Genomic DNA, 21,601 nt, shown 5'->3' with positions numbered 1-21,601 from the left:
GTCGTCTTTGATGAGAGAGACATCGTGCAATGTTCTGCACCAAACTCTACGTCCTCACCTCCGCACACATCCCATGAGATTGTGCCTTCTAATACAGGTCTATTGTCCGCTCCTGACCTTCCAGTAGATACGTCAGCTCCCAAGCCTCCTCCATAAGACCCATTACCTCACTAGTACCAAACAAACTATGCGAGATTCGGAAATCCTTCCACTAGATTCCACTTCAAAGGACCCTAGAAGATTTGCTTGGCTCACCCCTCAACCTTCATATGCATCACTATTTATAGCTAATTATATTGCACATTTCCAACCGAGCACGAGGCTCTCTAGGACCCTCTGTGGCATGAGGCCATGGAGAAGGAAGTAGATAATATCGATCGAAATGGGACTTGGACCTTGGTGGATCATCCTCATCACAAGCTTGTTATCGGGACGATGTGGATTTTTAGAACCAAGCTAAAGGCTAACGATACTTTAGACAAATATAAGGCTCACAGTGTAAGGTTTCAGACAAAAGTACGGCATTGACTATGAGGAAACCTTCACACCTACTACCCGATTGACATCCTTTTGTCTGTTGGTTGCGGTTGCCGCTCACCACGGTTGGCCAATCTATTAGATGGACGTCAAAAGTGCCTTTCTAAATGGTTATTTAGAGGAGCAAATCTATATGGAGCAATACATAATCATGATGTTAGACAGAGAGAACAAGATGTATAGATCCCCCAACCAATATTGGGACGCTCTACTAGAGCCTTACCTCCTCCTGATCATTATGAGCCCTCTATGTATGATATTATGGTAGACAGATTTTGGTGAGCACCTTACTTACGAGGAGGCTATGCATAGAGTTGATAGTTGCTCTTGGAAGAGGGATGTGCAATCTAAGTTTGACTCGCTACAAAAGAATCATATGTGGGATTTAGTTGCATTGCCAAATGGAAAATATGTATTGCCATGCAAGTAGAGTATAAGTTGAAGAGCACTTCTGGTCATCCTAAGCTAGCATACAAGGCATGTTTGGTTGTTAAGGGTTTTAAGCAAGAAAAGAAAGTTGATTTTGATGAGATATTCTCCCCCGTGGTCAAGATGACTCTACCCTTCACTTGGTTTTGACCTTGGTTGTAGTCCTCACTTTACTTACGCTGATCGGAATGATAAGGTATTTCGCTTGTGAAAAGCTCTTTATGGGTTGAAGGAAGCAGTGAGCTCTTGGTACTATAGGATGGAAGGAGTTCTTATGGACTCGTGGATACCATTCCACACCCTTTGATCCAAATCTATATGTGCACACCACTAGTGCGGGGGTTAGCTATATCCTGCTATGCATTAACAATATACTCCTCACTAACTCAAATTTTGTGGCCATTGCAAAAATCAAGGCACAACTTTGCACTACATTCGCGATGACCGACTTAGGTTTGTTGTCTTATTTCTTAGGGATGGAGATTGTTCAATCCAAGGAAATATCTTTCTATCCCAGCAAAAGTACACCCTACTGTTGGCAACGGAACAATATTGCATTGATCAAACATGGTCAGTGGCCACTATCCATTTGCATAAGGATACCTCAGGTCAACGTTTTAATGCTCACATCTATCATTCTGTTGTAGGAAAACTACTTTGGTTGATTCATACTAGGCCAAATCTTGTAAGCTCGGTTAATTTCCTTAGTCAGTATTTTCATGCATCTAGGATGTCTCATTGGATTGCTCCTCTTCGTGTGTTAAGATATTTAAGGTGTGCCTATAATTATGGGCTAACTTATGGTAATGATTTATGCTTGCTTGGGTACACTGATCTGACTAGGCGAGAAACCCTAGCACCTAGCATTCCCATGGCGACTACCTCTACACCTTGGGCACAACACCCATCTCTTGGGCCAGCCATAAGCAGGAGACAATGGCATCTTCCAAGGCCGAGGTGGGGTATCGGGCTCTCTTCAATGGTACTACAAAGGCCATCTATCTGAGGAGCTTGGTGGCCACACTTCAGTTTCCTTGTGAGACGCCTGCAGTTGTCTACTATGATAACCAAAATGCCATTTGTCAGAGTGAAGCAATGCGGAAGCATATGACCAAGACAAGGAGTGAGTAGAGAGGAGAGAGAGAGAGAGAAAGAGATAGTGAAACAGAGAAAAACTGCAATGAAGAATGTTGTATAAGGATGCAAATATGTACACAAGTGCAAAGAGTATTTTTGTGTATGTCTCCACCTTGAAGATCTCACATTCCGTGAACCCCGAGGGCAATCTCCACGGTCTGCAGCCTCGAAACTGAGGACAGAACTGAACTAGAATGTGGAGACTGGGGCCAATAAATAGGCCACAAAAAATACATGAAATAATGAAGGTCGGCTTCATTAAATGCCGGCTGGACAAAAACTGCCAGATCTGCATAGTCTGACCTGCTACAGGCTGTCTGACCTGCCACATGTCTCCCGCCCTGCCTGCTGCCTGCTGACTAATTTGATTGGCTAGGTCATTTTGACCCTCAAGTGGTCCTATGCAGTATTTGACCCTTGAACAAGCATTAGTTAATTGATTAATGCCTAGTTCCTAGTGTCGCCATTAACACTTTTTGGTTAAATAATTGCTCTCGGCCCAAACTAACACGAGGTACCACAGTACAATTTTTGCCTTTGGTACTAAACTGATATCTTGGGGTCCTTGGCCCAATATTGTGAAATAACTTGCTTGTACATTACATGCACCTCACATTTGCACATTTGATCAACAACTTAATTGAATGCTAAGTAAATCATCAAAATTTCACTTACATGTGGCAGATCTCCAAAGAAAAGTATACTGCAATGGAATTTGTATAAGGCATCATAGTCAAAACAACATTGGCCATTGCTATTACCAACGCTTGCTGAAAATTTCCACCCAGTATAATTAAATCATAAGACTCAAATCCTCGACACGGCATAAGGCTACAAGATCTAGAGTGCTGTTGAAGTAAAGCCTAAGGAAGCGCCTTCGTAAACAAGTCTGCAAGATTGTCCTCTGTCTTGCAATAGACTAGGGCAATAGTCTAATGGAGAATCTTCTCCCAAAAGAAATGGTATTGAATCTCAATATGCTTTATCCAAGCATGAAACACAGGGTACCTGGCCAAGGCAATACAACTCTCATTGTCGCACTGGAGAACAGTAGTTCCTGTTTGCAGGCACCCAAGCTTTTCCAAGAGCCTACGAAGCCACACTGTCTCTCATGTGGTAGAAGACACCACCTGATAATCCGCCTCAGTCGAAGATAGGGCAACCATGGGTTGCTTCTTGCTACTCTATGAAACAACACCAACTCCCTGTTAGAGATCAGATCAGATCAGGGCAGCAGCTTTCAGCAGTCTAGTACACTTCTCTGCTCGCAGATTACAGACCGGTGACACGCGCAGATTCCGTCTCTGTTCGCAGATTTCAGACAACAGACAGTGCAGACTGCAGCAGACTTCGAGGTGAACAGCAGGTTGCATCGTCGAGGTGGAGACACGCAGTCCAGCGCACTGCGCCCGTGTATATATCTGCATATCTTTGTATTCAGCATTCTTTATACAGCAGATCTTCATTGTCCACTGTCTCTCTCTCTCTTCTCTCTCTGCCTTCTCTCTCTCTTAGTCCTACGCTTCCGCACCGCTGCACTCTGACATGGTATCAGAGTAGTGTTTGAGGGCTGACTGAGCGCAGAATCAACCTGAAAAGGAGTTTCCATCGCGACACAAATTTGCGTTTTTTGCGTTTAAGGGCAAACAGGAGGGCTGCTCCTTGGAACAAGGCTGAAACCAGTGTGGGCGCACAGGAAAGGAGAACAGGTGGTGGATTTGCTGCTGTTTACTGCTGTTTGACGCAGAGGAAGTTTGTGTTAGAGATCATAGCCTGATCATGGCAACAGGGCAGGTTTGGTGGCAGTCTGCACAGTCGGACTGCCACATGGCAGTCCGACTGCTTGCAGCCCAGTCGGCTACATTTAATGCAGCCGACCTGTCCTGGTTGTGCCCTATTTTTGGCGCCCTCTTTTTGCCCTGGTTGTCGGCTATTTATACCCGACGTTCCCAGCAGTCTATACACACTTCTCTGACGCAGATTACAGACCGATGATGCGCAGATTCTGTCTCTGTTCACAGATTTCAGACAGCAGACAGTGCAGACTGCAGCAGACTTCGAGGTGGACAGCAGGTTGCATCGTCGAGGTGGAGACATGCAGTCCAGCGCACTGCGCCCGTGTATATCTTTGTATTCAGCATTCTTTATACAGCAAATCTTCATCGACCACTGTCTCTTTCTCTCTCTTCTCTCTCTGCGTTCTCTCTCTCTCAGTCCTACGCTTCCGCACCGCTGCACTCTGACATGGTATCAGAGCAGTGTTTGAGGGCTGACTGAGCGCAGAATCAACCTGAAGAGGAGTTTCCATCGCGGCACAATTTTGTGTTTTTTGCGTTTAAGGGCAGACAGGAGGGCTGCGCCTTGGAACAAGGCTGAAACGAGTGTGGGCGCACAGGAAAGGAGTACAGGTGGTGGATTTGCTGCTGTTTACTGCTGTTTGACGCGGAGGAAGTTTGAGTTTTCAGCCTACAAGTGCAGGTTTTGCTTTTTCATCGCCTCCGGCGGGTGAAGAAGCTTCAGGACGCGGAAGAGCCTTAGCAGGCTGAGTTTTCCCAGTCAGAGGGGGTTGCTTTTGCATTTGTGAAGGCATTGCAGGTGAAGATGTCTACAGAGATGGACTTGGAGTTCCAGGCGATTATGGACCGGAAGGTGCCTGTCTTACCGGCTCTTCCTACAGATCAGAAGCTCAACGGCGACAACTACCGCATTTGGCGCGTCATGATGTTGGCCATCCTTGAGTCCTATGATTTGGCGGAGTTGGTACAGGAGGAGATTGACCGGCCCTCGGTAAGAGATGAGTCCAAACTCTCTTCCGATGCTCGTGCGGAGTTGGCCAAGGCCCAGTCTCATTGGGACAAACTGAATGCCAAGATTCGATCCTTTCTCTTTCTATCATGCACTACAGCCGTGATCGCTCACATCAAGCACTTGATGGTGGCTCGGGAGATATGGCTGGAGCTTGATCAAATGTACAATCGGATGACCCTGATGAAGAGGGTTTCTTTGGAGGTATAGATGCGGACCTTGTCCGTCAATAAGTCTTCTTCGCTACGGGAGCACATTAACAAGCTAAGGCAGCCACAGATGCAGGTTCAGAATGCAGGAAAGCCGATTTCCTCCGAAGACATGGCGATCACACTATTGTCCCAGTTGCCACCACGATTCGGTACATTTTACTCTGCCCTTATTGCTTCAGGGCGAGAGTCTACTCTTCGCTGGGAAGAGTTGGTTCCAATGGTTTTGGACCAAGAGGAACAGTTAAAGGGACAAAATGCTTCCAAGTCGGAGGCGCTGACAGGTCAAGCCTCTCAGAAGAAGGGGAAGGACCAAAAGAAGAAGAAGGGGGATAACAAGTCCAAGAAGGACAAGGAGAAGGACAAGGACAAAGACTCCACATGCCATATTTGTGGAAAGACTGGCCATTGGAAGAAGGATTGCCCTAACAAAGACACGAAGGACACCAAGAAGAAGGACACTAAGGATTCTGGAGCCGTGGCTGCACCCTCATCAGCTGCATTTCTTCATCTAGCTGTCATTGAGGACGCTTCACTGAATGCTTCTGATGCTGCGATGACGGCTCCCCAAGCTCGAGAGTGGATTATTGATAGTGATGCCTCACGGCACATGACTCCTTCATCAGATGGTGTTGCCCAGCTGCGACCCTCGCGTGGGCAGATTCTCATTGGAGACAGCTCTTCCGTTTCTGTTGCAGGTCGGGGTAAGATGCAGCTTATTCCGGATGGACAAGGTGGTACCCATACCTCAGAGGTTTTACATGTACCAGGATTAGGGTACCATCTCCTTTCAGTTCATAAGATTTGCTCCCTTGGTCTTTTGGTGGAGTTTGACAGTACTACGGTGCGAGTCCTTGATCGTGGATCGAGGAAGGTTCTCTCATCTAGGTATGAGGAGAACGGCATTTACAAATTGAAGTCTTCCACCGCCCTATCTACTCTTCTTCTTACCTCACAGTCACAGTCAGAATTATGGCATGCTCGGTTTGGTCACCTGAACTATGACTATCTTCGGAGGGCGTCACGAGGACAGCTTGTTCGAGGGTTGCCGGATATAGTGGTGAGCCAATAGCCATGTGTCTCCTGCATACGAGGGAAGCAGCATAGGGATGCCATTTCCCACACAGCTTCGCGGCGGTCTACTTCACCGATGGAGCTAGTATCTACGGATCTATGTGGCCCTATGAGGAATGAGTCCCTTCGTGGGAGCTCGTACTTCATGCTGATCGTGGATGACTATAGCAGGATGACTTGGGCCTACTTTTTGGCATTAAAGTCAAAAGATTTTTCGCACTTCAAGGATTGGCTTCTCTTTGAGGAGAACCAATCAGGCTGGAAGTTGAAGACCTTGCGATCCGACAAGGGAGGTGAATTTGTGTCTAATGAGTTTGCTCGGTTTTGTGCAAATAGAGGAATTCACCAGGAGTTTGCCAATACTAATACTCCTCAAGAAAATGGTATTCTTGAACGGAAGAACCGCAGTGTGATCGAGATGGCACGCACCATGATGGAGCACCGACAGACCCCTCAGGTTCTGTGGGCCGAGGCTGTGGCTACTGCAGTCCACATCCTTAATCGATCCCCTACTTCGGCCGTGGAAGGGATGACCCCATTTGAGGCTTATTTTGGGACGAAGCCAGATGTTTCTTACTTTCGGATCTTTGGGTGTGATGCCTATGTTCACATTCCCAAGGCTCACCGTGATAAATTTGAAGCGGCTTCCCGAAAACAGGTATTTGTTGGCTACAGCTCCCAGTCCCAAGGCTACCGACTGTATGATCCTGTCAAGCAGGATGTGTACACTAGCCGTGATGTGCGGTTTGTGGAGGTTCCGGCTACTTCAACGGGTGAGGAGCATCCCGTTCTTGGAGATCCAGGGGAGAGTTGGGCTCCTTCTACAGTTCCACTGGAGCCCGTGCCTTTTGATTATGATTCTATTTCTGACACAGAGTCTACTGTTCCACCGGATACCTCTGAGGAGTTACCGCCGGTGGATATTGTAGAGTCTTCTGCTGATGGAGAACGACGAGGGGAGATTCGGGGGGAGGTTCGGCCTCCTCCTCGCTGGGCCCGTGACACACTCCATGATTCAGGGATCGAGGGGGTTCCTAAGGAGTGGGGACCGCAGGATGGTCCGCGGCGGTCACGGAGACACCAGGCACATACAACGGAGCTTGTTTGCTCCAACTATTATTTGATGACCCGTGTGATGCAGGATCGAGAGCCCACCTCCCTGAAGGAGGCTTTACAGTCCGCCCCATGGAAGAAGGCTATGGAAGCTGAGTTGGAGGCTATTGAGAGGAATGGCACTTGGTCACTCGTGCCACGCCCCCCGAAGAAGAAGGTGATTGGAGTCAAGTGGGTCTTCAAAACCAAATACCTCAGTGATGGTACTTTGGATAAGCACAAGGCTCGCCTTGTTGCTAAAGGTTTTGCACAGCGCCCAGGTATTGACTGTCATGATACTTTTGCCCCCACAGCTCGGATGGCGACCATTAGATCTGTTCTTGCTTTGGCTGGCCATAGGAGATGGCCTGTGTTTCAGTTGGATGTGAAGTCGGCCTTCCTGAATGGTGATTTGAAGGAGGAGATCTATGTTGAACAGCCTCCTAGCTTTGGTTCTTCAGATGGGAAAGTCTACAGGTTGAAGAAGGCCTTGTATGGCCTCAAGGAGGCCCCGCGTGCATGGAACGAGAAGATTGATTCGTTCCTCCAGTCTCAGTTGGGCTATCGGCGGTCCAAGGCCGATCCGCAGCTGTATGTTCACACTTCCGAGGATGGTTGTGTACTGTTTGTCTAATATGTTGATGATTTGATTGTCACAGGTGATGATGCACAGCAAGTCCAGGAGACGAAGTCAGCTTTACATCGGACGTTCGAGATGACGGATTTGGGTCTACTCCATTTCTTTTTGGGCCATGAGATTTATCAGTCTCAGAGGGGGATCTTTATCTCTCAACAGAGATATGTACAGGAGCTTTTGGTGTCTTTTGAGATGGAGAATTGTCGGGCCCTCTCTACTCCTATGGATCCGAACTGGAAGGCCACTTCCCATTCAGCTTCTCCTTTGGCGGATGCGTCCCGCTATCGACAGTTGATTGGGTCCTTGATTTGGCTTCTCAACACCAGGGTTGATCTATGTTTTGCTGTTGGGCTCTTGGCAGTGTTCATGAGTGAACCTAAGACGGTGCATTGGCAGGCTGCTCAGAGGATACTTCGGTATCTGAGGGGGACGTCTGATTTAGGGATTCATTACCCCGCAGGGATAGATGGGTCAGATCTTGTACTTGCAAGTTGGAGCGACTCGGATTGGGCCGGTGACGTGGACCACAGGCGGTCTACTACAGGTTACTGTTTTACTTTGGGTGCAGGTGTTATTTCATGGAGTAGCAAGAAGCAGCCCACGGTAGCCCTTTCATCTACTGAGGCGGAGTATCGGGCCGCGTCTTCCACCACATGCGAGGTTGTGTGGCTTCGGAGATTATTGGAGGAGCTTGGGTGCCCCCAGACTCGTCCTACATTGCTGCGATGTGACAATGAGAGTTGCATTGCCTTGGCAAGGAACCCTGTTTTTTATGCCCGGACGAAGCACATTGAGATCCAGTACCACTTCATCCGAGAAAAGCTTCCGGATGAGACCATCACTGTGGAGTATTGCAAGACGGAGGACAATCTTGCGGATTTGTTTACGAAGGCACTTCCTCGGGCTCTACTTCGGAGACATTCCAGATCCCTCAGGCTTCTGCCCTGTCCAGGCTCTGAGAGGGGGTGTTAGAGATCATAGCCTGATCATGGCAACAGGGCAGGTTTGGTGGCAGTCTGCACAGTCGGACTGCCACGTGGCAGTCCGACTGCCTGCAGCCCAGTCAGCTGCATTTAATGCAGCCGACCTGTCCTGGTTGCGCCCTATTTTTGGCACCCTCTTTTTGCCCTGGTTGTCGGCTATTTATACCCGACGTTCCCAGCAGTCTATACACACTTCTCTGACGCAGATTACAGACCGGTGACGCGCAGATTCTGTCTCTGTTCACAGATTTCAGACAGCAGACAGTGCAGACTGCAGCAGACTTCGAGGTGGACAGCAGGTTGCATCGTTGAGGTGGAGACACGCAGTCCAGCGCACTGCGCCCGTGTATATCTTTGTATTCAGCATTCTTTATACAGCAGATCTTCATCGACCACTGTCTCTTTCTCTCTCTTCTCTCTCTGCGTTCTCTCTCTCTCAGTCCTACGCTTCCACACCGCTGCACTCTGACAGTTTGAGTTTTCAGCCTACAAGTGCAGGTTTTGCTTTTTCATCGCCTCCGGCGGGTGAAGAAGGATCAGGATGCGGAAGAGCCTTAGCAAGCTGAGTTTTCCCAGTCAGAGGGGGCTGCTTTTGCGTTTGTGAAGGCATTGCAAGTGAAGATGTCTACAGAGATGGACTTGGAGTTCCAGGCGATTATGGACCAGAAGGTGCCTGTCTTACCGGCTCTTCCTACAGATCAGAAGCTCGACGGCGATAACTACCGCATTTGGCGCGTTATGATGTTGGCCATTCTTGAGTCCTATGATTTGGCGGAGCTGGTACAGGAGGAGATTGACCGGCCCTCGGTAAGAGATAAGTCCAAACTCTCTTCCGATGCTCGTGCGGAGTTGGCCAAGGCCCAGTCTCATTGGGACAAACTGAATGCCAGGATTCGATCCTTTCTCTTTCTATCATGCACTACAGCCGTGATCGCTCACATCGAGCACTTGATGGTGGCTCGGGAGATATGGCTGGAGCTTGATCAAATGTACAATCGGATGACCCTAATGAAGCGGGTTTCTTGGGAGGTACAGATGCGGACCTTGTCCGTAAATAAGCCTTCTTCGCTGCAAGAGCACATTAACAAGCTAAGGCAGATTCAGATGCAGGTTCAGAATGTGGGGAAGCCGATTTCCTTCGAAGACATGGCGATCACACTATTGTCCCAGTTGCCGCCACGATTCGATACATTTTACTCTGCCCTTATAGCCTCGGGGCGAGAGTCTACTCTTCGGTGGGAAGAGTTGGTTCCTATGGTCTTGGACCAAGAGGAACAGTGAAAGGGAAAAAATGCTTCCAAGTCGGAGGCGTTGACAGGTCAAGCCTCTCTGAAGAAGGGGAAGGACCAAAAGAAGAAGAAGGGGGATAACAAGTCCAAGAAGGACAAGGAGAAGGACAAGGACAAAGATTCCACATGCCATATTTGTGGAAAGACTAGCCATTGAAAGAAGGATTGCCCTGACAAAGACACAAAGGACACCAAGAAGAAGGACACCAAGGATTCTGGAGCGGTGGCTGCACCCTCATCAGCTGCATTTCTTCATCTAGCTGTCATTGAGGACGCTTCACCGAATGCTTCTGATGCTGCGATGACGGCTCCCCAGGCTCGAGAGTGGATTGTTGATAGTGGTGCCTCACGACACATGACTCCTTCATCAGATGGTGTTGCCCAACTGCGACCCTCGCGTGGACAGATTCTCATTGGAAACAGCTCTTCAGTTTCTGTTGCAGGTCGGGGTAAGATGCAGCTTATTCCGGATGGACGAGGTGGTACCCATACCACAGAGGTTTTGCATGTACCAGGATTAGGGTACCATCTCCTTTCAGTTCATAAGATTTGCTCCCTTGGCCTTTTGGTGGAGTTTGACAGTACTACGGTGCAAGTCCTTGATCGGGGATCGAGGAAGGTTCTCTCATCCGGATATGAGGAGAATGGCATTTACAAACCGAAGTCTTCCACCGCCCTCTCTACTTTTCTTCTTACCTCACAGTCACAGTGCGAGTTATGGCATGCTCGGTTTGGTCACCTGAACTATGACTATCTTCGGAGGGCGTCACGTGGACAGCTTGTTCGAGGGTTGCCGGATATAGTGGTGAGCCAGCAGCCATATGTCTCCTGCATTCGGGGGAAGCTGCATAGGGATGCCATTCCCCACACAGCTTCGCGGCGGTCTACTTCACCGATGGAGCTAGTATCTACGGATCTATGTGGCCCTATGAGGAATGAGTCCCTGCGTGGGAGCTCATACTTCATGCTGATCGTGGATGACTATAGCAGGATGACATGGGCCTATTTTTTTGGCATTAAAGTCAGAAGCTTTCTCGCACTTCAAGGATTGGCTTCTCTTTGAGGAGAACCAATCGGGCCGGAAGTTGAAGACCTTGCGATCCGACAAGGGAGGTGAATTTGTTTCTAATGAGTTTGCTCGATTTTGTGTAGATAGAGGAATTCACCAGGAGTTTGCCAATACCAACACTCCTCAAGAAAATGGTATTCTTGAACGGAAGAACCGCAGTGTGATTGAGATGGCGCGCACCATGATGGAGCACCAACAGACCCCTCAGGTTCTGTGGGCCGAGGCTGTGGCTACCGCAGTTCACATCCTTAATTGATCCCCTACTTCGGCCATGGACGGGATGACCCCATTTGAGGCTTATTTTGGGACGAAGCCAGATGTTTCTTACTTTCGGGTCTTTGGGTGTGATGCCTATGTTCACATTCCCAAGGCTCACCATGATAAATTTGAAGCAGCTTCTCGAAAACAGGTATTTGTTGGCTACAGCTCCCAGTCCCAAGGCTACCGACTGTATGATCCCGTCAAGCGGGATGTGTACACTAGTCGTGATGTGTGGTTTGTGGAGGTTCCGGCTACTTCAACAGGTGAGGAGCATCCCGTTCTTGGAGATCCAGGGGAGAGTTGGGCTCCTTCTACAGTTCCACTAGAGCCCGTGCCTTTTGATTATGATTCTATTTCTGACACGGAGTCTATTGTTCCACCGGACACCTCTGAGGAGTTACCACCGGTGGATATTCCAGAGTCTTCTGCTAATGGAGAAAGACGAGGGGAGGTTCGGCCTCCTCCTCGCTGGGCCCGTGACACACTCCGTGATTCAGGAATCGGGGGGGTTCCTGAGGAGTGGGGACCGCAGGATGGTCCGCGGCGGTCACGGAGGCTCCAGGCACATTCTACGAAGCTTGTTTGATCCAACTATTGTTTGATGACCCGTGTTATACAGGATCGAGAGCCCACCTCCGTGAAGGAGGCTTTACAATCCGCCCCATGGAAGAAGGCTATGAAAGCTGAGTTGGAGGCTATTGAGAGGAATGGCACTTGGTCACTCGTGCCCCGCCCCCCGAAGAAGAAGGTGATTGGAGTCAAGTGGGTCTTCAAGACCAAATACCTCAGCGATGGTACTTTGGATAAGCACAAGGCTCGCCTTGTTGCTAAAGGTTTTGCACAGCGCCTAGGTATTGACTGTCATGATACTTTTGCCCCCACAGCTCGTATGGAGACCATTAGAGCTGTTCTTGCTTTGGCTGGCCATAGGAGATGGCCTGTGTTTCAGTTGGATGTGAAGTCGGCATTCCTGAATGGTGATTTGAAGGAGGAGATCTATGTTGAACAGCCTCCTAGCTTTGGTTCTTCAGATGGGAAAGTCTACAGGTTGAAGAAGGCCTTGTATGGCCTCAAGCAGGCTGCGCGTGCATGGAACGAGAAGATTGATTCGTTCCTCCAGTCTCAGTTGGGATATCGGCGGTCCAAGGCCGATCCGCAGCTGTATGTTGACACTTCCGAGGATGGTTGTGTGATGTTTGTCTTATATGTTGATGATTTGATTGTCACAGGTGATGATGCACAACAGGTCCAAGAGACGAAGTCAACTTTACATCGGACGTTCGAGATGACAGACTTGGGTCTACTCCATTTCTTTTTGGGCCATGAGATTTATCAGTCTCAGAGGGGGATCTTTATCTCTCAACAGAGATATGTACAGGAGCTCTTGGTGTCTTTTGAGATGGAGGATTGTCGGGCCCTATCTACTCCTATGGATCCGAATTGGAAGGCCACTTCCCATTCAGCTTCTCCTTTGGTGGATTCGTCCCGCTATCGACAGTTGATTGGGTCTTTGATTTGGCTTCTCAACACTAGGGTTGATCTATGTTTTGCTGTTGGGCTCTTGGCAGGGTTCATGAGTGAACCTAAGTCGGTGCATTGGCAGGCTGCTCAGAGGATACTTCGGTATCTGAGGGGGACATCTGATTTAGGGATTCATTACCCCGCAGGGACAGATGGGTCAGATCTTGTACTTGCAGGTGGATTGGGCCGGTGATGTGGACCACAGGCGGTCTACTACAGGTTCTTGTTTTACTTTGGGTGCAAGTGTTATTTCATGGAGTAGCAAGAAGCAGCCCACGGTAGCCCTTTTGTCTACTGAGGCGGAGTATCGGGCCGCGTCTTCCACCACATGCGAGGTTGTGTGGCTTCGGAGATTATTGGAGGAGCTTGGGTGCCCCCAGACTCGTCCTACATTGCTACGATGTGACAATGAGAGTTGCATTGCCTTGGCAAGGAACCCTGTTTTTCATGCCCGGACGAAGCACATTGAGATTCAGTACCACTTCATCCGAGAAAAGCTTCTGGATGAGACCATCACTGTGGAGTATTGCAAGACGGAGGACAATCTTGCGGATTTGTTTACGAAGGCGCTTCCTCAGGCTCTACTTCGAAGACATTTCAAATCCCTCAGGCTTCTGCCCTGCCCAGGCTCTGAGAGGGGGTGTTAGAGATTTCAGACAGCAGACAGTGCAGACTGCAGCAGACTTCGAGGTGAGCAGCAGGTTGCATCGTCGAGGTGGAGACACGCAGTCTAGAGCACTGCGCCCGTGTATATATCTGCATATCTTTGTATTCAGCATTCTTTATACAGCAGATCTTCATCGTCCACTGTCTCTTTCTCTCTCTTCTCTCTCTGCATTCTCTCTCTCAGTCCTACGCTTCCGCACCGCTGCACTCTGACACTCCCAAGGTAAAGCAGTAACCTGCCGTGGACCGCTGATGATCCACGTCGCCAACCGAATCTGAATCACTCCATCTTGTAAGTACCAAGTCTGTAGTTCCAATGCCTGCTGGATAATAGATCCCAAGATCAGGGGTCCCCGTAGGAACCACAAAATCCTCTAAGCAACCTGTCAATGCACCATCTTGGGTTTACTCATAAACCTGACCAACACACCTACCACATAACACAAGTCAAAATGAGTATTGAGAAGCCAAACCAAGGAGCCAACCAAATGCCTATAATGGGTAGCATCCGCCAAAGGAGAACCGGAATGAGTTGTAGCCTTCCAATTCGGGTCCATAGGAGTTGTAAGAGACTTCCATCCCTCCATCTCACACGTAGTCAAGAGCTCCTATACATACCGCTGCTGGAAAATAAAGATTCCCCTCAGAGTCTAATAGATCTCATGACCTAGAAAGAAATAAAGAAGCCCCATATCCATCATCTCAAACTTCTCATGACGTGTTGCCTTCATCTACTAGACCATCTAAGAATGGTCACCTGTAACAATCAAGTCATCCCATAAAGGACAAACAACACACGACCTCCACCCGAGGTGTGAACATAAAGCTGGGGGTCAGCCTTGGAATGCTAATACCCCAATTTCTCTTGGAGGAACGAGTCAATCTTTTCATTCCAAGCACAGGGAGCCTGCTTAAGGCCATAGAGTACCTTCCACAACCTATACACCTTACCATCAGAAGAACCAAAACCGGGAGGCTGCTCAATATAAATCTCCTCCTCCAACTCTATCAAGAATCGCGTGGTGGGGGACTTGCTTGAGCTATTGCGCCAAACACACACTGTATACACAAGAGGAAGCTCACTCAAGAACACAAGAGAAATGGAGGCCAAAACATTTTCTTGCTGATTTTTTTTTTCTTCTTCCACACACTATACAATATACACAAAGTATAGATAAGATACAACATAAAGGAAAGTGGCCTTCTAAGTCAAACAATGCATAACCGACTACATTAATCGACTGGAGCTATATCTTTGCCAGCTGTAGGTAGGTGTAACAAACTAAATATAATAAGTAATAAGTCAGTGGCCATGTGAGTATCATAATGACCACCAACGTGCTAAGTGTAGACGTGCAGACTCATCTAGTCACGCGGTCCATCATCAATGTCCACACATGTTGAGCTTTCCATCTCAATAAACTCCCCATTCAAGAAGGCAAACTTCACATCTAACTGATAGACCAACCATCTCCTATGACTAGCCAAGGCATGAACTGTGCGAATAGTAGCCATTCGAGCTGTAGGGGCAAAAGTATCATGGAAATCAATGCTTGGATGCTATGCAAAACCTTTAGTAACAAGGCGGGCCTTGTGCTTGTCCAACGTGCCACCACTATGGTACTTGGTCTTGAAGACTCATTTGACTCCAATGATCTTCTTATGAGGAGGCTTCAGCACAAGGTACCAAGTGTCATTTCTCTCAATCGATTCCAGCTCCTCTTCCATCACTCTGCCCATGATCATGCTATAAAGCCTTCTTCACAGATGTGAGCTTCCGATCTTGCATGATATGAGCCATCAAACAGTAATTAGCATACACAAGCTCGGTGTAGTATGCCTACTTCTCCAAGAACGTCATGGGCCATCCTATGGCTACCACTCCTCAAGGACCCCCTCAATCCTTGTATCATGAAGAGTATCCCAAGCGCAACAAGGAGAAGTTTGGATCTCACCTCATCGCTCATCATCTGTTGAAGTCTCTAGTAGGTCCATTGACTGCTGGGGCGCAATCGGTAAGTCCACTCCCAAGCCACCGTCAAATGCTCTATATGAGAGATCACAGCTCTAGTACATGAGAGAAATAAAACGAGAAGATGCGAGCATTTAGTTTGTCCCAATGTGCCTGAGCCTTTGCCAACTCTGCTTATCACTAGAAGAGAGTCTAGACTCGTCTCGCAAAGAAGGACGATGAATAGCCTTCATAACAAGCTCTACCAAACCATAGGACTCTAAAATGGCAAGCATCATAATCCACCAAATGCAATAGTTCTTGCCATCGAGCTTTTGATCTAGTGGAAGAGCCGGTAACACGGCACCTTCCGGTCCATGATCACTTGAAACTCGGTCTCAACACCTCAAAAGACATCTTCACCTACAATGCATACACAAAACACAAAAAGCAGCCCCCTCTGACTGTGTGAATGCAACCTGCTAGGGCTCTTTGCCGCTCATCCCATTCCTTCTTTACCCACCGGAGGCGATGAAAATATAAAATCTGCACACGTGAAGGTCCAAAGCAGGGCCTTCTTCCTTCTCTAACAGTAAAAATCAGCAGCAACTTCAACAAATCTGCTCCTTTCTCGCACGCCCACACTCACCTCAGTCTTGTTCTAATGGGCAGCCTTCCTACTCGCCCTTGAATGTTGAAAACGCAACCTTGTGTTGCACTGAAATCTCCTCTTCAAGTAGGTCCACCCTTGGTCAATCCTTCAATGCTCTGATACCATGTCAGAGTGAAGTAGTGTGGAAGCATATGACCAAGACAGAGTGAGTAGAGAGAGAAGAGAGAGAGAAAGAGACAGTGGAATGCAAAAAATATGCAGTGAAGAATGTTGTATAAGGATGCAGATATGTGCATAGGTGCAGAGAGTATTTATGCGTATATCTCCACCTCGAAGATCTCACACTCCGTGAACTTCGAGGGTAGTCTCCACCGTCTGCAGCCTTGAAAACTGAAAACAGAACTAAACTAGAATGTAGAGGTTGGGCCCGACAAATAGGCCACAAAAAAACACATGAAAGAATGTAGGTCGGCTGCATTAAATGCAACCGACAGGACAAAAACTATCCAACCTGCACAGTCCAACCTACTGTAGGCTATCCGACCTGCCACATTTTACTCGCCCTGCTTGCCGCCTGCTGATGTTAGCTGCCTACCACGTGGATTGCTTGGGTCAACTGCTGGAAACTGCTCAAATCTGCACCTGCATGTCCATGGAATGCCAATCTCTAACACCATTGCCCTTTAACACAATCTGATCATCATCTCTCAGACACGGCACGTGGCGATTCATTTTCATTTCACCAAAGCAAGTTGAGCAAACCCTAGTTAGCGGTGGCCTACTGTCCCACGGTGGATAATGCAACGGATCTCTTCATGAAGCCTTTGCCCAAGGCTTCTATGCTTCATCACATGAGGTTGTTGGGTCTTCGGACACTCCCAAGATCTGAGAGGGGGTTGTTGCCCCAAGGGCTAGAGAAGATGTGGCAGCAGTCACAATGGGCTAGGCAGCCACTAGATAAAGAGGGCTGATGGCTAGAACCTACAAAGAAGGGCTCGAATAAGTGGGAAATTAGAAACTGCGGTACATCACCCTTCAATCACATTCACATTAATTCAAAGGCACTCGGTCATATAGGGCACATAAATCCACTCAACCTTGCCAATTAGGTGCACTTGACCACACAAAGTCTGCTCAACCATATCTAGATAGCAGCATTTGATCACACTACGTCAAGTTCAATTAATCACATGCCCTTGATCTCATCAATTAAGGCCACTCAACCATAGCACTCCACTATATTAGGATTGGGTATTGTGCAAACATTGAACTATCTAAACTAGTCCAAGATCACCCTTTTTTATTAAATAAACTCATCACATAGAAAGAACTACATATTGCTAGCAAATTTAAGTAGAAAAATGTAGTACTCAACATTAGTGCTTTTATTTTATTCTTCAAAAAGGTATCCAATTCCTTGGTGCTTACACTATGCGCCAATATAATCCTTATTACTATAAATAGCTTGTCCCACACGCTAAGTGACATTGTATCATAACCCATTGACTTGGTATAAATAATAAAATAAGTGTAATTACTATACATAAATAAATTTCTAATAGAAATAATCCATGCACACCACAAGAGCAATAGCCCTACAATACTTGAGAGGATCACAATGCTTTTTGGTACCAGGGGAAAGAGAGAATAAATAATTAATTAGCAACTATAGTACCAATAATAAGTGGGAAATTATGGATTTCAATTTTTTATTATTTGACCCATAATCAATTGCACATACTCTCAAGAGTTTTGGGCTGTTTTACTAGGCTAATGAAAATTTAATGTGTAATGATGCATCTTTTTAAGCTTAACAAAGAGATCATAAAGCCTTCTTCCTTCTCCAAAAGCTATTATCACCTTTCAATTCAAACTAGAGTGCACAAGATCCATCCTCCAACTATTAAGCAGTTCAATAGTGTGCAATCCTATCTTGCCTCGTTCTTTATAAAAGGTGCCATTCTATCTTAGAAGAAAAAAAAAAGTGACCATTGAAGTATCCAACACATGCTCTTATGTTTTTCATATCGAAGATGGTCTTGTTTGTTACGCACGCTCAATGCCCCACCCTTGTAAGGTGCTGCCAATGATCTATAGTGCTTAAAGTTGTAAGGGCCCCATTATGAGGAGAAGCCAAGTGTGAGCTGGGATATTAGTTGGGTCCTAACTTCCATGCCAAATGAAATCTATATGATTAATTGGCAAAAATGTGACCTTTGTGGATCTAACATTTTGGTTGGATACTTAAGCTGGTAGTAACTCGAGGCAGATTGCATTGAGTTCCAAGGTGTGGAAGTTATCAAGGACCCCTAGTTTGAGTCCTAGGGGCTGTGGAGGTGGCCCTTGGTAAGGGGATTCTAGGGGGACTAGTGAACCCCCTAGCAAGGGCTTTGGAGCAATGTCCCCCAATCCAACAGTAAAGGGACTATTCCCTAGAATATCCCCTAGCCAACCAGTGGAGGTTAATAGGTATGTCAATTAGGCCTACTTGACTACCTTTGTGGGCTATAAAAAAGGGACCCCTTGAGAACCATGATCATCTATCTCCTTTCTCCCAATCGAAGTTCATCAAGCTAAAGCCTTAAGTACTTCACCTAGAATCTATGTAGATCACCATCTAAGCTTCACAATGGAAGCATACGGATGGATAGTTGCAATTAAAGAAATCACAAATCTTCTCTAATTTATTGTGTACTCTCTATTCTTTACTTCGATTCTATACGTTGCGCCATATAATTTTTACATGTTGGTAGTGAGTTGTGATAGATTGTAGGACTAACCACATTTTACGTAATGATAAGGGAACAAGACGGATTATGTAGTCCACATGGCAAGATCTAAATAGTTGTGTTTGTCACCTCTGTCACATTTTATTTCTCGAAAAACAAGTTTTTACAGGTTTTATGAATTAAAGCCTAACATTTTTGCTTTTCTTGCAAAATGGTGCAAGTATTTCTATATTGGAAATAAACCATCAATGATGTTTACATCAAGTCAATCTCTAAGCAGTCCAACACTATGTAAAAGACAATTTTCAGTATACAAACCAAAATCAAACTGCAGAAAAGAATGAACAAAGCCATACCATAATGATCCAGTAGATAGCTTGAAAGGCCTGCTGAAAGCATTCCAAGTACAACATCATTTACTGTCTGTTTTCAAGCATATGCACCAGTGGGTCTCTCTTTTTTTTTCCTGCCAACTCTCTCTCTCTCTCTCTCTCTCTCTCTCTCTCTCTCTCTCTCATCGTGCATAAACCAGATACAACAGACTCAACGGATACTTTCTGAGGCATCACGATCAAAAGTACAAAGGAACTAGATGGGCTAGGGGGGTGGAGCTCAAGAGACTGCGGTGTGCCAAGAAAGTAAATCCTGTCTAGGGAGAATATCCGCCAACTCAATCATGTCAAGCTGCCAATGAAGAAATCTTTTCAAGCGGACTCTCTCTCTCTCTCTCATGAAGAAGTTTGCATTAATAAATTCGAATATTTGCAAGGGCCTTCTGAACAACCAAGCAGACTCAATCTAAGAAAAGGTGTTATTGTAGTACATGTCATGAGTTGTACAAGTAAATTATTTGGGTGCATTTCTTTTTTGAGTGAGTCGCATATTTTTAGCCTAGCTAACCAGCATTTATGGTGACATTTATGGCTGGCCAACCTGATCATTATTTTCCTCTATTTATGCTTATTTTTAGGCCATCTTTCCTCCTTGCCATTATCTGATACATGCATACTACATCCTACAAGAGAGAGGGAATCTCGGAGCAGTCTACTAGTTGATCACAGCTTGTGTGGTTGCACACACTGTTGTACCTTGGTACATGGTTTCCATTTCCCAAGTTTGTTATTTTTTACTTCATATGTTTTCTTGTCCTTTCTGTTTAGTTTTCTGTGTATACAGCAGGTTCATTGCTTTGCTTCCATTGCTCCACATCTACCTGCCAAAAGCATCCTTCTTGATGGTCACCCTTCACCAGATGACAGTGGGGATGCTTCTACCAGCACTAATCCTCCGTATAGTTGCCCTTCTTCAATCGTGTAATGAGGGCAATGCTTGGAAGATCCTTCCTCCTCCTTTCTCTTCCCCTCTTTCTTCTCCCCTTCTTTTCCCTTCCCTTCTGCTTTCCTCCCCCACTAGACGTACCTGCTATAAAGGTGTTAGTGACCATCCATACTTGATGGGCAGGATTTCTGTATGAGATAAAGCATTGGCCATTGAGGTATCTTCTCACTCACTCGTAGCAAAAATATGTCTCCTAGGAAGATGTGTTGGTGGCCTTGTTTGTCCCAATTTCCATTTGATATGGCAAGCACTACCTAGGATAGGTTGAGTTGTCCTGAGCCACCAAACAAGGTAAGCACATCCACTAGTTGAGGCCATGTAACCTAAATATAGGGAGTCCCATGTACAGCCAGAAAGAGCTGAATCTTGTTGTGCATGATTTGTCAGCTTGCGAAGTGCTTGAAAGTGATTGTGCTTGTGACATTGCCTCATCATTTCATATTTTGCTTGCATGGCTGTCTGAACAGTGAATGCTGTTGCCTACAAGTTCTAATGTGTCAGAATTTTTTGGGCCTGCAGTTCTAGTTCAGTTATGTTTCAGAAGCATGGCCATTCCCTCCCTATCTCTCATCTCTAACTTTAAAAAGAAGAAAGTCAAAAAACCCATACCCCTTTGATTGCTTGTTTGACAACACGTATGTCTTTGAGAGAGATGGTCTTGTGAGCAAGCTTCTTTGCTGAATGCTCTACCCCTGGAAAGCCCTTAATGGGAGTTTCACTATCATCCATCCAGCAGATTGTAGCTAAAAACTTGAAAATCTCACAAAGGCTGTTCCAAAGTATCAGAAAGAAACTCCACAGAACGAGGAATCCCTTTCGCCAGAATGAAACTTTTCTGTGCTTGATCATTGTAGAGTGAGTTTGCATAGTTGGCAAAGCCTCTGGTACATCTGTTCTTCGAGTGCAAGCGAGTAAAAGTGACATAAGAGATGTTCCATCCCCCAAAGCATGATGCACTCTGAAAATCACATTCTCCACTGCATCCCCTAATTTGGCTTTCAAGATATGAAACTCAAAGAGTGGTCTTGACATGTCAAGGGGAGGAGCTTGTGCCAACTGGGCCACATAATCCTCCACAAAGTTGGCCGAATCTCTCTCTTCATCTTTGAGCTCAGGAATCAGAATATGATCATCTAGGTTCACCTCCTTTTTCACCCAGTAAAGCTCCTTTTTGGCATCTTTCCTCTGCAGAAAAGGGAGAAAATGGTAAGATGCAGGTCTGCTTGTTAAACCCCTAATTTAAAGCTCATAATAATTGAGA

General features: G+C 46.6%; 1 protein-coding gene across 2 annotated transcripts in view; it reads right to left on the bottom strand.

The window, feature by feature from the left end:
• The window catches only part of LOC148039161 (wax ester synthase/diacylglycerol acyltransferase 5-like), a 50,171-nt gene that overhangs the window by 27,672 nt on the left and 898 nt on the right, over positions 1-21,601 (bottom strand). For both annotated transcript variants that reach the window (XM_087675049.1, XM_087675048.1), the window contains exons 3-4: positions 20,950-21,525; positions 19,359-19,425 (exon numbers count right to left, since the gene is read on the bottom strand). In XM_087675049.1, the coding sequence (XP_087531175.1) occupies positions 19,359-19,425; positions 20,950-21,525 (643 nt within the window). The remainder of the gene's footprint in view (positions 1-19,358; positions 19,426-20,949; positions 21,526-21,601) is intronic.

Source organism: Lygodium microphyllum, chromosome 3, assembly GCF_053477565.2.
Source record: "Lygodium microphyllum isolate KBCC chromosome 3, Lygodium_microphyllum_v1.1.10, whole genome shotgun sequence".
In the NCBI taxonomy this organism is placed as follows: Eukaryota; Viridiplantae; Streptophyta; class Polypodiopsida; order Schizaeales; family Lygodiaceae; genus Lygodium; species Lygodium microphyllum.
The sequence above is the reverse complement of the archived record's forward strand: the minus strand, read 5'-3'. Positions and strand labels throughout refer to the sequence as shown.